Below are 16,280 nucleotides of genomic sequence, written 5' to 3'. Positions count from 1 at the left end.
AGTCTAATAGTTAATAAGGCAACTACAAGACTGACCTGACAGTTGAACATTTTTTGTTCAGCTTAGACATAGACTCCAATTTATTCACAAATACGGAGTTTTCTTGATTGCTACTTAAAACAAGTTATGTGTGCTCTACTATTTTGTGATGCAACTTTATTTATGAGGGCACTGCACTCAGCATCTAGCAATAATACAAGCAGGCAGCCAAGCTCAACGATTGCATTGGGTTTCAGGAATCAGTAATATACACTGGTAACTTCGTAGCTGCCAAAGTCTAAAGGTAAATAAAAAAGCACAAATGTAATTTCTTCTTAGATCACCTCACATTAAAAGGATGATAGCTGCTTTCTTCCATCCTTTAGTTTTGTTCCATGTGGCACACTGTGCCCTTTGGGTTTTGATACAAATCTCAGTATCAGACATTCCTACAACAACTAACCCAGTTCTTATACTTAATCTCACAATACTGCGTGGCTGCTTAAAGCTCTACTTCATAGATGACAGTCCAGATTCTCAGGATCATGTCCCCTAAATTCTTTGCCATGGGAGCAATTCCATTGACTACTAGATGATTTTAGCACTGCTGCCAAAATGAAAAATAGCAGCATTAATCACAAAAAAAAAAAAATCCAGAATCTAACCATATACTAGTGATATTCTGAGTTTCTCAGCAATTGCTGTCTGTTTCCTTTAAACTTGGAAATCTTCCTGGAGCAAAAGTTACCCTTATCTCATGCCCACACTTATGTAGTTATAATTAATGAGAAAAAGGAAAATGTGAATAGTTCTTAAAACTACACATTTTACCATCAAGTTGCATTTCTCTGGAGACTTTGTTCACATCGTCCTGTGATCGCCCATCAGTAATGACAACCAAAACCTTCGGAATGCCCCTTCTCATGCCTGCCTCTCCAGTAAACAAGACTTCTCTTGCATGTTTAATGGCTTTGCCTGAAACAGAAAAAATTGACAACAAACTTTCACTGTGACATAAATCCAATTTCTACTGGCTTCTCATGTCATATGTTAGACATGACTAAAAAGAGAAATTTGTTGGGTCCTGAGTAGTCTGTAAATTAGTGCATTCTGTAGGTATTAAAATAGAGATTTAGAAAAGTTTAATTTTGACCCTAACCTTTGAAAATTTGATGGCTTCAGCCATCCATTTTTCAATCCAGAAGATGGAGATCAAGAACATGACATGTGTGGGAAAGGGTATTCAGTGCAGCTTAGAGATAACAAAATCTTCCCTTACTGGATTGTAGGGCACAGTCTAGGTAACAACTGAAAGTGTCATTGTAGTATTTTCTTGAGTAAATGGAAAACGTGTTATTTTGATACTGCTGAGATTGGATGCAATGCAACAGCTGCAAGAAATTTCTGTGCAGTCTGAGAATAATAAAACATATGGTTTCCAACTAAAACAGATTTTAACCCTTTCAGCACTCATCTTTAATTTCTTCACATCAGAGGGCTATCTTAAGGGATTAATTAAAATGTAACTACATTCAGTCAACAGACATCTTCCCCCAGCCCAGCCTTAAACATACCACTGAGGCTTAACTGTCCTGGCTTATAACCAAACAGACCCTCCACTCTGTCTACTGTTTTCTACATGCTCTGCAAGCTCCCTCCCACCTTTCTCTCCCCCCCGGCTTTTCCACTTGCCAAGCTGATTTCATATTACTCCCCATTCCACCTTCCACAATCCCCAAAGTCATTCACTTCTGCCTAGCTGCCTCTCTCCCTTCCTCCCTGATCCTTGACATCACTGTTGGTCAGAGGGATGAATACCCAGAAGTAGGGGGTGAAGGGTGTAAACTGCAGATTACGAAGACTTTCTAACTTCAAAGCCCAACCTTTCACCTCCAGTGTGGAGATACTGTGTTCTCACTGGTTTTGCACTGATATATTAAACCACTTAGCAAATGGGAAAAATACTGCACAGAGAGTAGCAGGGAGAAAATCTGCATCATAATCATGACCTTTCTCACCTGTTTTTGTATTTCCTCCTTTGTAGGCTATTTGCTGAATAGCTTCAAGAAGAGTCTCTTTTGTTTTGTATGCATTCAATTTAAATTCTGTCCTGGGATCATCACTGAACTGAATTATTGCCACCTGTGCACACAGAAGATGTGTTCATTACTAAAGCACCACACAGTGTATAAGCAAAAAGTAAGTGAACCAGTGTGTTTAAAACAAGGATTTATCTTGTAACTTTACTTTATCCTTAAATTGAAGCCAGAATTTTTTTCTCTTTAAGAAGCTTTCACTAAATAAAGTTTAATTTTACTCTCTGCAGCCTTGGCAACCACCTAACACTTTCTGGTTTCATTTTGGAGCAAACAGGATGAGAAAAGTAATACCCACTTTGGCAAAAGCACTCCCAATCGAGCCCAAAAGCAAAATCCTAGTTACAGCTGCTCACACATGTGCAGTTACTCATACACAGAACTGCAGGGACTTTATTCAGTCTCCACAAATGAATAACTGCACATGAGTAAGTTAGGGAACAATACTGAAGCAAGTAATAGAAAGATGCAAGAACATATTCTAAAATATTGCCTCTCCCAAATATGATGCTACATTAGAGATCCTGTAGCAGGGACTTTATTCAGTCTCCACAAATGAATAACTGCACATGAGTAAGTTAGGGAACAATACTGAAGCAAGTAATAGAAAGATGCAAGAACATATTCTAAAATATTGCCTCTCCCAAATATGATGCTACATTAGTCCAGATCCTGTATTTCAATACTATACACTAAACCCCTACAAATCACAAAACTTATATTAAACTTCATATTTTATAAGTGGTGTCCCTTGTTTAAAAGGAGCTATTCACATGCTTAAGCTTGTGCCTAAGTTTCTGAAGCACCATGGACTATATTCTGGAAAAATAGCTGTATAGCAAGAAATAGTAAAAATTGAGCATTCTTCAGTGTTTGAACAAGTTAAAAATCATTTTTATGATTTTGAATGCTATCCCAAACTGCGTATTATACAGGTAACAAATACAAAAAGTATTGTATTTGCCAATAATCTATTCTGGAGCAGATTCAAGCATCTCTCTAAACAAATACATAAATAGGACAATCACTGTAAATACTGTATTTTATTTCAAGCCCTGTAGACTCTGTAAAGCATGTGATTTTAAATAAATGAACTTTTAATTTTCCTTATCAATGCCATTTTTAGCTTATTTAGGAATAAACACCACAGTGACTACCAATACCAAAAACAGTAACACAACTTAAATCACATTAGAATGATTTAAAGGAGACTGAAATGATACTTAGCCTTCATGCTAGCAAAATTCATATCATGAATTTCACCATATGGTGTGTATAAAAGAAGATATTGAAAAAAAAATGCTGTCCTAAAGCAGTTTATTTTTTCAAAAGAACTGTGACATTATGTCAATTACTTTTTGATTAATTTCACTTCTGGTGCCAGTCTAAAATACCCTGTTAAGTGCATGCGCCCTCCGTCTCTCTACACGTAGATTACCTGAGTTCCATCAGGACCAATCTTATCCAAAGCTCCAACAGTGCTATAGAGAAAGCTAATTATTTTATTGAAATTGTCATCTCCAATGCTCCATGACCCATCCACCAGGAATGCTAGGTCAGCTTTGGCTGCTTTGCACACTGAGAAAGAAAAGCAAGTATTTTGGAATTAGGGCAATGCCTCAACTCCTCATGAAATCTCATAAATCACTTAAGAAAATGTAACTGTCATGAAAAGCTCTTGTTTAATGTTAGTTAATAATGCTTCAGCAAACAGACCTGCTGGCATTGACTTCAGTGCAGGTGTAGAACCAGCTGAGCTCTGCAAGAGGCGAATGGTCTGCACTGACAGATCCTATCACAGAATACACTTCAAGGCCATAACAGTTCTTTAAAATCAGGCTAACCATTTCTATTTAGGTTGTTAAGTAAAGCCACACATGAACTTATACAACCCCGGACTCCTAGCATGACACAGTAAGCAAGATGAGAGAATCTCAACTGTGGAGGTTCCCAGTGGGAAACTAGTCCATCCAAAAAGTTACCCTAAGCTCTGTAGTGCCTAATGCTCACCCCCTTAACTGCACTATTTAGGAGCAATGCAGGTTTCCCCCATCTTATCTTATTCCAGCATGTTCCTATGTAAAATGGCCTGCAGAGCTGTACACCTGCCCACACGAGTTGCTCATGCTTTCATGGGAACTGGGAGCCTTCAATGCTCTACAGAATCCAAGTCTATTGCTTGGGGTCAGAAACAAACAGTCTCAAAGCAAATTTATTTTTTCAACATATTTCATCTTGAAGAAAAATGTTCATCTAAATTCAGAGAATGGGACAGGAAGATACATACCTGTATTTCTAGTTTTCTACTGATTACTCCTTGGATTAAAAAAAAAACCATCTGCTGCTATGCAGTTGTAAAAGACACACACAAGGTATTTTTTTTCTATACTTATGGATTAATTGCTCTATTACTGTATGTCAGTTTGGTCCACCAACTTCAAGCTGACAGATGTGACCCTCAGTCTCCAACAAGAATGCTCCCCTGACAGTAATATTTATGAGACTCTCTACAAAACACTACATGTTCAAATGATAAATAGAAGGAAGTCTACATTTAAAGAGAGAAGAGATTGAACATGGCCAATACTTTCCTTATTACCTAAAGTAGATATATTTTTAAAAAAAATTCTGTTTTAGAAGTTTAATTACCCTAGGATATCTGCTTCACTTGTAAAATATGTATTGTTTAGGAGTTCTGGAAAAAGAAAATCTAACACATTAACCCTCCTTTCTGCAAATGTCAACAATACAATAATGATGTCAGATTTTTGGCTCATTAAATTTAAGCCAGCTGCTTTAACAGTGTCGTCATAGCAAATGCATTTTGAAATCTGATCCCCACAGATCTAAAAGAGTGTCAGAAGCAGAAAAACATTTCATCAACACCTTAAAATTATTAGAAACCCACACATGCAGCACTTACCCTCTTTCGCAGGAGGGATTGTAGGTGGTGGAGGTGGTGTTGAAGGTGTTGTTGGTGGTTGAGTTGGAAATGGTACTGGAGAATAAAAGAAAGGAATATTAACAAATGTTTAAAAGCCCAATATATTTTATCTGTATTAAACACAGCATTTTCTACTCTTCTCCACATTTAAAATTCATTATCTCTAATCAACTAGTTATGCAACTGGAGAGAAATGTAGGTGAGCGTGTGCATGTAATGTCCTCCTCTACTGACCACCTGAAAAAGGATAGTACTATTACAGAGCAATTAATGGCTGCACTTCAGTGCGAATGATACAGTGATACAACTGAACTACTGCCCCCTTTTTAGGTTTCCCCAGTGTAGTAAAACATGTGGCAGCCCCATTCTTGACCTAGTATCCATAATTCATTTTGTAAAAGGTCAGTGTCCTTTTCCTTTCTGACCACAACTAGTCCTTAGTCACAGAAAGTAGGTCTCTACCGACCCTGGAAGGAAGAAGATTTTAGTCCTGCAATCAAAATACAAAGATACAGTGCAAAACAAGCCAGTGCCTACACTCAGAGCAGATCACAGCCTGTCCTTATCAAGATTTTCCTGAATTCGGTGGAAAACCTTGTTATGTTTCCAGCTAGAAATGCAGTTCCGACCACAACTCTACAGGACTGTGGCTTTGTTGCATGCAGCAACTTCTACTAAGGTTACTATACAGAGTTTCTGAAAACTGGTTACTCTCTCTCATCCTTCTCCTGAAAATAAGCTTCAGAATGACAACCTCCCAGAAACCTCACTGAATACATGATCACTGATTGACAGCTTTGCTGAATGCAAGAGCTCTATTTCATGCCTTTCAATACAGTCTTGGCTGAATTCTCAGAGATAACATGCACATGTATTGACTTCCACAACCATATCTTAGAAAAAGCTGCCGCTTTCGTTCAAGGTCATTTTTTCCAATTTTTTTCAATGCAATTAGCGTAAGAAGCCACAGGTGACAGAACAGCATTCCTTCAAGTAAGACTATACTTGTTATTTGCTATAACATATAAGTTATGTTTACAGACAATGGATAGAGTTAGATACAACTTCAGAAAAGACACCTATCTTTGAGAAAGATTAGTGCAAACAGGATTCATTACGAGCCTCAGGTCCACATCGAAGTTGACTCCCACTGCAACTGATGTGGGTTTTCCCATTGGCTTCAACAAGAGAAAGAGCCAAGACTCTGAAACACCTACAAGAAACTAATGCCCAGGACCTCCATGGCCACAGACAGAACAGGAGCTTCCATTTAGAAAGGGTCAGAGCTGCAGTAAGGTGACTTGAAAGGCTGCTCTCTAAGCACCAGAGAGGTACAGGTCACCTTGAAGAGTGTCGTCTTCTGACGTGATACAATAATTTATCTGTATCACAAACCATCTTTCTCAAATGGACATGTAGGCCAAGGTGTGTTCTTCCTTATGTCTCCTAACTCCCTGAACTGCAGAGCACAAAAAAAGGAGTTCCTCCAAAAAGCAGAAGAAACTTGGCTTGTTCCTCATTGCTCTGAGAATGAGCCCTGGACAACTAAGAAGTGGAGTCATGCACCTGTGCAAGTTTTTCCTATGTGAAACCATAAGTGTAGGAGCGTTCATTTGAAAAGGAAAATTATAAACATTATCTACCGAGAGAAGGGTAACAGTATTGTGGTGTCTAGTAATATAGTGTGAAAAGAAGGGTATCACTGAGATTGAAAATGGGCTCAAAGAAAAAAAAGATAATGTTAAAATATTCACACTGTTCATCCTGTATTTTGTTTTGCAGTATTTTGAACTCATGAGAGGCGGATCTTGCCGTCATAAATAGGTGTATAAATAGCTGTGAGGGGTTTTTTTGCCTGTCTTGTATTTGAGAATAATGATAAAAAGGTTGGTTTGTTTGTTTGTTTTAAAATACCTAAGTAGGTTGGGTATCAAAGTCCCATCTAACTACAAATTACTCAGACACTGGTGAAATTTCACTAAATAATGAGCTGCAGGATACAAAAGTTTCTCTGTTTGCATGATTTTTCTGGATTTTTTTTTTTTTAAACAAAGTCACAGGTTTTCAGAGTATCCCCTAGTGGGACTTTTTATGAAGAAAGCTAAACCATCCTCCCTGTTTCATTCTCATTAAGAAGTCCCATACAGTTGATGAATGTGCCTTCACAAGTAATACACAGCATTGGTGTAAGAATCCTGCACCTCTGTGGAGGAGTCACAATGTAGTTGAAAAATGCAAAACTCAGCTAAAGGAAACTGCGTAGGAATAGCACATATGTGGGCAAAGGGCAAAACACGAGAAGCAATCAAGCATTATCACTGCTGGCTGATCTCTGATCTATTTTACTCACATGTTGTCTCCATGATGCTTACAGCAGGGCCCTCTATCTCCTGAAGCTGTGTATGAACACTGATTTTATATTCAGTTCCAGGCATCAGCTCAAAGAAACAATGTCTAGGTGTCCCTCCACCAAGATTTACCTCTTGCTTTTTTCCATCTGGAATTATAAAAGAAACCATTAAAACATACTTTTCTTTACTGTTTTATTGAATAATGTAATTTAAGTCTGAGATAAGAAGGGGACATGACAGGAGATGAAGGGCAAGTGGTTGACATAAATTAATAAACTACATGCTGCCTTATTTCTGGAAATTCATCTCTACACAGGTCTCTAACATTTCATTTCTCATATTAAGTAGGAGCTGAGGGATGTGTCAGACATCTGCAGGAAAAAAGATTAATTTCACCCTATGCACTGAAGTTAATAAAAAACACTAACACTGTCATCAATGGGCTTTGGATCTGGTCCTAAATTATCAGAGTCTAATGAGGAATTGTTGCGTTATGTAATTCTACCACATCCTTTGTCTATGCCTCTGGTTCTCAGAGTCTGTGATGTGCTTAGTAATTGCAAAAGAGACCGAACTAGATATTGTATTCCAGCTTCCCTTAGTAACCACTTAACAAGTTGGTTAAGTAATAGTATTTACAGCGTTCTGAAATTAATTCTGCTAAATTCTGAATTGGAAAACATTTTGACAATGGAAAAAGCCTGGGTACTGGAAATAGCATAAGGCATATTTTAATAACAGTAAGAAAACCTTCAGCACAATTCATAATCTGTAGCAGAAAGAAGTGAAATACAAGCAACTGATGTCACATTTTACAGAGTATATACAAAAAATGCCAGTCATTCACTGCCAAGGAAAAAACACCTGATGCTTATCAGGAGGTGTTACATTAGTATAAAAATAATTGATCACTGCCTGAATGTGACACACAACCAATCTGACAACCAAAACTCTTCATGATAAATGTTAATAAGAAGCAATTGTTCATACTTTAGCTCATTCTGCTCACATTTAGGCTCTTCTGGCTCAGTTAAAACAATTCTGGCAGTTCTATATGATGAAAGCAGAATGTTGGCTAGCTCCCGGATGAGAAGGAAATCTGTGCTGTCTTATGCCAGCCAAGATCTCTGCTTTCTGAACAGCTTGTCTGTATTCCAGGCCTTCAAATAAACCGTATCACCGTCCATTTGCCATTCCGCAGAAAGGTCATTTTTTTTGCAACCAAATTAGTATTATTTTTCATGATACTTTTGATAGATCCCATTAAATGTTAACTACACTTCTCTCAAGTTATCCAAGCTTCTAATTTGTCACCATTCAAAAGATCATTGATGTCTACTGAAGATAAGAGAGTCAGTCTGCACAAATAGTGACTTCTCCATAACCTCTTCTGGCTACACCTGAGAATCAGTGAGACGGAAGAGGCTGTAACTCACCTTCTACACAGTCAGTGCTAAAAGCATCAAGACACCGTGTGTTGCCACATAAAAATAGCTCATGTTTCTCCAGATAAGTAACATTACTACAAGCTATAATTAATGATCAACGGAATGAGGACAAAACTGGACACTGTTCCGGCCCTGTGAGCATGGTCTGGATTCAGTCAGAGCTTTCCCTACCCTTCTGCCCTCCTCCCATGTCCATCCTGATCCTACAGAGCTATCACTGACGGTCTATTTATAACCTCAGATGTATTCAGTTCATCCTTTATCCATCTTCTGTCCCTCACACCAGTGAAAAGCTCAGGTAATCACCTATCTTCTACTGATAGATAAAAATCCCTTCCATAAAAAGGACAAGTAATTAACATCTGTTTGATATAAAAAGACAGGAATGCTACTTCTAGTCCTGAAACTTTCAGTGTGTACACAGCTTTCTTCTATCTACCATTTCCAGTATTTCAGAAGCCAGTCTACAGGTCCGACTGCATACAATTTCTTAACTTATGCAATTCAATTTGCTGGGTTAGGCTGTAGGTCCATACCCAATGATTTAGCAACTTACCCACAAGCGATTCTAAAACTACCCTGTATGCAGTGGCATGTCTGTGAAGCTGCCACTGAGCACAGAGGCTAGTCATGCGGACTTGATAGGAATCCAAATTTGTCACACCCAGGTACACTGAAAATTAAATACCAAAAAAATTAGATTTACTCCTCTAATAAGACATACAAGACAAAATGGCAAAAGAATTATAGTGAAACACTTGTGTCAATTCATTTCTAACAAATAATTTCAAAAGCTACTTAAAAAAAAAATGATGTCAAGAAAATCCAAAACAGGAAAGAAAAAAAAAAGTGAATCTTTAGACCAGAAGTTTGGAACGTAAGTCAATTTAGTTAAGACTAAATAATGAACACTGCTAAAAATTCAGTTACTACAAATAAGTATAAAAATATCGTTATAACAGCAATCTTTCTTTCAAGATCTAATTTAAAATTGAGGCTTAGATATATAAAGACTGTCAGGTTATATATATATGGAGCTAGAAAAAAAAAAAAGACTAAATAGACTTTCCATTAAGGAGATTTATATCTACTACTATGCAAATACATTTGGCTGATAAATAACAACATCTGCTTTATGACCCCTGTCTTGCTAACATCCAGCAGATTATTTTAAAGCCTGATATACTATGATAAAAAAAGAGACTTTCATTTCAGGAAAACAATTTGCACACAACTGAGAAAGTCTTCCATGTGAAAATATATTCAGGGAGCTGCACAAAACCATAGTTATAGCAAAAAACAGCCTGTAGAGATCTGAAGAGCATGAAATCATTCTTACAGGTTTTGGCTACGCCTGTTAGGGCATCACTGAAGCCTGTTGAGTATGAAGCAAATACTTTAACACTGTACTCCGTTCCACTGAAGAGATTTAGAATGAGAATGGTATTGATATCATCCCCTACAAAGGTCTCCAACGCAGGACCAGGGACTGCAAAAAATGAAATAGATTAGAAAATCATTTGCTCATCCATTGAATTAGCAGGTAGTTAAAACAAATCTTAAGACATATCCAAAATTACATGTGCTCCTAACTAAAGTGACTGCTTCTTTTTTTTGCCTTTTTTTTTTTACCATACACAAAACCAAAGACACTCTGCTCAGTCCTTGCATGGACAGAAGCCACAAAACACTTGGGAAATTCAGCAGTGGGATTCATTAGGGCAGGGCTAGACACTGGCATCTGTTAAGATTCTTTTGTTCTGCTTCAGTGACTTACTACTGCCCTAAATAGGCAGCCAAAGATCTCCTCAGTTTGATGCTGTGCCAGGACCAACGGGGGGGACAGCAGATGCCAGCCAGCAAAACAGTCCCTAAGGGGTTCTTATACAACAGCATCATTTAACACTGTGCAAAAATGATAATGAAAATAGAAAAGAATAAGACTTTCCCAATTCGGAACTGCAAACAGCTCCCTTGTCACCTCTCTTAGCTGTTCTGGATATATTTCAGAAACCAGGCAACAGTATTGTCTTTGGACAGTATTTTAGTCCCTTAACGGTCACACATTTGTGTTTCACTCTCAATAGAGGACCGTGTTTTTCTAAAGAAATTTGAAGGAGAATGGGTGCCTCGTCTAGCTGCAATGTGCAGGTGGGCAAGGGATGCAGCACTGACAGCATAAAATGGCAAGTTTTTTGAGAGGTGTAGGGTGGGAGTAAAAGTCAAGGAAACTAAAGCTTGGTTTGCATTGTAAGGGGAAGGAAGATGAAGGACAGGAGAACTCAGAAGAGACGTACAGGAAAAGAGCAAAGGTAGCCTCTGAAATAAATAGAAAGAGTCATGGTAAAATGACATAAAAGGACAGACTGAAAGAGTTGGGTTTGATCAGCCTTAAGATGGGAAGTCTAAGGGGGAATCTTACTGCTGCCTACACCTAACTAATGGGAAGGGGTAGAGAAGATGGAGACAGAATCTCTTCTGAGGCCAACAGGAAGATGGTAAGAGATAATAGACAAAATTTGCAACATAGAAAATTTTGATTAGATACTAGGAAAAACAGTTTCACAGTGAGGGTAGTAAAAAACTGCAAGAGATGCTTAGAGAGGTTTTGAAATGTCCATCCTTGGAGATATTACAAACATGACTGGACAAGGTCCAGGGAAACCTGTTCCAAGCTGGCCCTGTTTTGATCAGGGAGTTGGACCAGATGATCTCCAGAGATCCCTTCCAACCTGTATCGTTCTGTGACTATGAAACTTTCATTTCAAAACCTGAGACACCTAAATAATACTACTTTCAAGGCTGTAACTGCTACTGTTAGATTTAAGTACAAAATTCAGCAAAAGATGATGTCAAGACATTGTACAGTCAAAAACAAATGACCAAAAAAATCAGTTTAAAAACTCACTGTTGATAGGTTTGTAGACAATTCTGTAACCCATTGTTGGTGATGGTGGGGCATCCCAACTGATACGTAATCTGTTGTACCATTCATCTGAGACACGTAAATTTCTAGGAGCAGATAAGGGTACTAAAAGGAAACCAAACTGAGCTTTTACAAGTTTGTCTCATGCAAACACATGCATAAAACTCAAGACATGCACATGAAAATAGTGAGATAGCCAGTACTCTCAGATCTACAGTTAAAAATGCCAGAATTGAAGTCTTTAATCAAATTCTTCCTTGGCATTATGCCAGTCAATTAATATTGATATATTTAAGAAAGTTATACCAAGTTATACCAAAGATTAATTATGAAATTTGTTCCACAAACAATGAATTTGCAAATTAATTCCCAACTTTGTCCCTACAGTTTTTTAAAAACATGAGACAATTCAGAGATAATTATCTGTTATTTATACAGTTTCTTTCAACCCAAGTGCACTAAAGTTTTTAATGTATAAATCCTGCTCTTGTGAACACTTAACACTTTCAAATGGAATCAAAGGAATGGTTTACAAGTGACTTATCTGTTGTACCATTCATCTGAGACACGTAAATTTCTAGGAGCAGATAAGGGTACTAAAAGGAAACCAAACTGAGCTTTTACAAGTTTGTCTCATGCAAACACATGCATAAAACTCAAGACATGCACATGAAAATAGTGAGATAGCCAGTACTCTCAGATCTACAGTTAAAAATGCCAGAATTGAAGTCTTTAATCAAATTCTTCCTTGGCATTATGCCAGTCAATTAATATTGATATATTTAAGAAAGTTATACCAAGTTATACCAAAGATTAATTATGAAATTTGTTCCACAAACAATGAATTTGCAAATTAATTCCCAACTTTGTCCCTACAGTTTTTTAAAAACATGAGACAATTCAGAGATAATTATCTGGTATTTATACAGTTTCTTTCAACCCAAGTGCACTAAAGTTTTTAATGTATAAATCCTGCTCTTGTGAACACTTAACACTTTCAAATGGAATCAAAGGAATGGTTTACAAGTGACTTAAGTGTCTGTAGAAATAGCACTTCAATATAGGCAGAAATTATGTAAATTCAATAAAATTATACTATCATGACTAGCAGTGCACAATGAGATGATTTTTTTACCAATATACAGTAAAGAGGGAACTTAAGCTACAGCCGAGTAATCTTTTGGTACTTGGTCAGAACTCTAGAGATAATGCAATCACTTTTATAAAAAGTTCAGCAGCATTTCTAATGACCTTTAGGAAGTAATGATCTCACACAAAAGAAAATCTAACAGTACAATGGTTGGTTTGATACTATCCCAGCAGGCATTGTTTACTTTATTTTCTGCATTAGTTGGCTTGTCCTTGGTGGACCATCTATCAAGGACTTACCAGCTTTATTACTCAACAAGTTTCTGCAGACTCACAGTATTTGAATATAAAATACAATCTGTCAATTAGAAGCAACCCATTGTTTATAAATCAATGAACTGAGATTAATATAAAGCTCTTGAGTGATATAAGTCAGGCAAAATAAACCCACATTTATACTAAAATATATTACTACAGCCAAGGAAAAAAGGCCAAAAGAGTAAGCCTTTCTTCATGCATATCCTGGCCAAAGACAAGCAGAAAGTTTGTACTTACGAGTTTTGCCAGGAGCTGAGACACTGACTCCTTCCCCATCAGAATAGATGGGAGTGATGGTAACTTTGTATTCTGTATCAGACAGCAGAGGCTGAAGCAGAAGAGTGTTTTGTCTCCCAGGCACCATTACCTGGATAGTCAGAATAACAGAAACAATCAAGCTTAATGACTAGGGCCAAAACTTTTTCATATCTTACATAATCTCTGACACCACATTCTACTAGCATTGCTGTATAGCTTGCATTTTTAAATATTTCTGATGCTCTATGGTAAAATAAAAGAATTAAATTTTCCCCCCTTTTAACAGATCTACTGCTCATACCTGAGAAAAATAAAAAGGAGAATGTGCCTATGGGATAACACATTTTTATATTAAACCTATGAGCCACTACAGCTCCATAAACCACTGGTACTATATGGATGGTTAGTATTTAAACAATTTTACTGTACAGACAAAATAAATCATCTTATTGTATTTATTCTTGACATGAATATGATTGTCCAAAACTATGCCCATTAATAAAGGTTGATGTTCTTTGGGGACAGAAAATCCTTCCCTGGGAGGAATGAAAATGAATACAGGAGATCGGGAAGCATGAACTGAGCAAGCAGGAATAAAACACGTTTGTCCCATCTGCATCTAGTCTGGGGACAGGGAAATGAAGGTAGCTATTTAGGAGAGGAAGTAGGAGTACATCCCACAAATAGCAGAGGATCCCAAACTGTCATGAAACATGGAAGATCTGCAGCAGAAGTCCAACCAGGCAACCCAGTAGAAGTAAAGAAGCTGTAGAAATCCCTCCAGGCAGTTTTGGGTGTGCTAGAGCAAATGTTTCAAGCCACTGAATTAAGCACTGCTGCTTTTAATATAGTACAAGGTTTCCCCATAAGCAGCTATTTCTGAAACTCTTCAATAGATTACTATATTTTATCCAGAGCCTCAAAAACTAGTACTACAATAGTGGTGGTAGAAGTGCCCAAGTAAAGCCTTGCAATCTTTTAACTTGTCAGTAAAATTTTAATCTCAGAGAGCCTCCAAAGCCTGAATGGGAGCTACCTAGCACATGGAGTAGATGTGGTTAAAAAGAGAAACCAATCCTATGTTTCCTGCACCAAACCTGTGCTCTGAAGGGACACTGTTGGAAGCAACAGTCCCAAGGTCCAACTTCATATTTTAGACCCTCCCTGGCCCACGTCCATTGTGTGAATCTATCACCTGAGCCAGCAACTGCACATATTTGCCAAGAAGTTGAGGGACATATAAGCCCCTTAAACTCAAGGGGAAAAAGCATAAACTGAGCCTAAAAGTGTTTTATTGTTTCAAAGAAGACTGATGCATGTGATGATGGCAGAGCAAAATTTTCTGAAGCATACACTCAGACAAGAAAGCTCTCACTACTTTTAATGCTCCAGGATACATTCAAACTACTTCTAATTTTGGCAAGTGATACACAGAAGGAAAGTAATCTAGTACATCCAGGTGTTGAGACTTTTCAAAAAAGTACTTCATTCATTGATCAAAACTGGACAAAACCATCTAAATACATGTGCATGAAAGATTCCCATCCTAAACTCTTCCATACATATACTCAAAACACACAAACCAAGTTTCTGAAAAAAGAACAACCAACTTTTTTGGGTGTTTAGGAGAGGGGATGCAAGCATTGAGAACTCTCTCTTTTCCACATGTGCACATCAGAGATCTTCTACAGAACAATATGGTTTTCAGCAGTGAGAAACATTCTTGGCTTTAAGGAAGAAAAAAAAATGTGATCCTTCCCGTATGTACAGCACACCCAAGAACATACATGCAATTTAGGGCTTGACCCTTTCGTAGTGAAAAGTATTCTATTACATTTTCTAGTCCCTGACTTTCAGCCAATTGCATCAAGGATTAAAAAGCTTATTAGTATTTTTATTAAAAGGAAGAGTAACTGAAATTTATATCACTGAAATCAGAGCCAAAAAACTTAAGCATCCACCACGGAATTGTCACACTATAGTATTTTTAAGCCCAAATTCCACAAAACTTTTGGGTTCTGCTTAAGAAACGTACTTAAACATATAAACACTCCCCTAAAAATTGAACATCTATGTTGTTTTATTGACATCTGTGTTGCACCTCTCAGGTGCTTGAATCCACAAGATAAAATACATTCCTTCTGTTTAAAATGTGCTTAATTTTAAGTATAATCTTATGTCATTCCTTATTCAGTAAAGTATTTATGCACATGATTAATTTCAAAGATCAAGCTGAATTGTGACCGCAGAATCATAGAACAGTTTGGGTTGGAAAGGACCTCTAAAGGTCATCTAGTCCAACCCCCCTGCTGTGGGCAGGGACATCTTCAACTAGATCAGGTTGCTCAGAGCCCCCTCCAACCTGACCTTGAATGTTTCCAGGGATGGGGCATCCACCACCTCTCTGGGCAACCTGGGCCAGTGTTTCACCACCCTCAGTGTAAAAAATGTCTTCCTTATATCTAGTCTAAATCTACCCCCCTTTAGTTGAAAGCCATTCCCCCTTGTCCTGTCGCAACAGGCCCTGCTAAAAAGTCTGCCGCCATCTTTTTATAAGCGCCCTTTAACTACTGATAGGCTGCACTAAGGTCTCCCCAAAGCCTTCTCTTCTCCAGGCTGAACAACCCCAACTCTCTCAGCCTTTCCTCACAGGAGAGGTGTTCCATCCCTCTGTCACTTTCATTGGCCCTCTTCTGGACCTGCTCCAACAGGTCCGTGTCTTTCTTGTGCTGAGGGCTCCAGAGCTGGACACAGGACTCCAGGTGGGGTCTCACTGGAGCAGAGCAGAGGGGCAGAATCACCTCCCTCAACCTGCTGGCCACGCTTCTTTTGATGCAGCCCACGATACCATTGGCCTTCTGGGCTGTGAGC

At 37.9% G+C, this 16,280-nt stretch overlaps 1 protein-coding gene across 1 annotated transcript in view; it reads right to left on the bottom strand.

The window, feature by feature from the left end:
* Window positions 1–16,280, bottom strand: part of COL14A1 (collagen type XIV alpha 1 chain) — a 124,819-nt gene that overhangs the window by 48,931 nt on the left and 59,608 nt on the right. Inside the window, exons 19-27 of the mRNA XM_009277215.2 lie at window positions 13,389–13,518; window positions 11,727–11,849; window positions 10,158–10,307; window positions 9,375–9,491; window positions 7,370–7,516; window positions 4,999–5,073; window positions 3,514–3,653; window positions 1,998–2,121; window positions 811–954 (exon numbers count right to left, since the gene is read on the bottom strand). Coding sequence (XP_009275490.1) covers window positions 811–954; window positions 1,998–2,121; window positions 3,514–3,653; window positions 4,999–5,073; window positions 7,370–7,516; window positions 9,375–9,491; window positions 10,158–10,307; window positions 11,727–11,849; window positions 13,389–13,518 — 1,150 coding nt within the window. The remainder of the gene's footprint in view (window positions 1–810; window positions 955–1,997; window positions 2,122–3,513; window positions 3,654–4,998; window positions 5,074–7,369; window positions 7,517–9,374; window positions 9,492–10,157; window positions 10,308–11,726; window positions 11,850–13,388; window positions 13,519–16,280) is intronic.

Source organism: Aptenodytes forsteri, unplaced genomic scaffold (assembly GCF_000699145.1).
Source record: "Aptenodytes forsteri isolate BGI_AS27 unplaced genomic scaffold, ASM69914v1 Scaffold49, whole genome shotgun sequence".
Lineage (NCBI taxonomy): Eukaryota > Metazoa > Chordata > Aves > Sphenisciformes > Spheniscidae > Aptenodytes > Aptenodytes forsteri.
The sequence above is the reverse complement of the archived record's forward strand: the minus strand, read 5'-3'. Positions and strand labels throughout refer to the sequence as shown.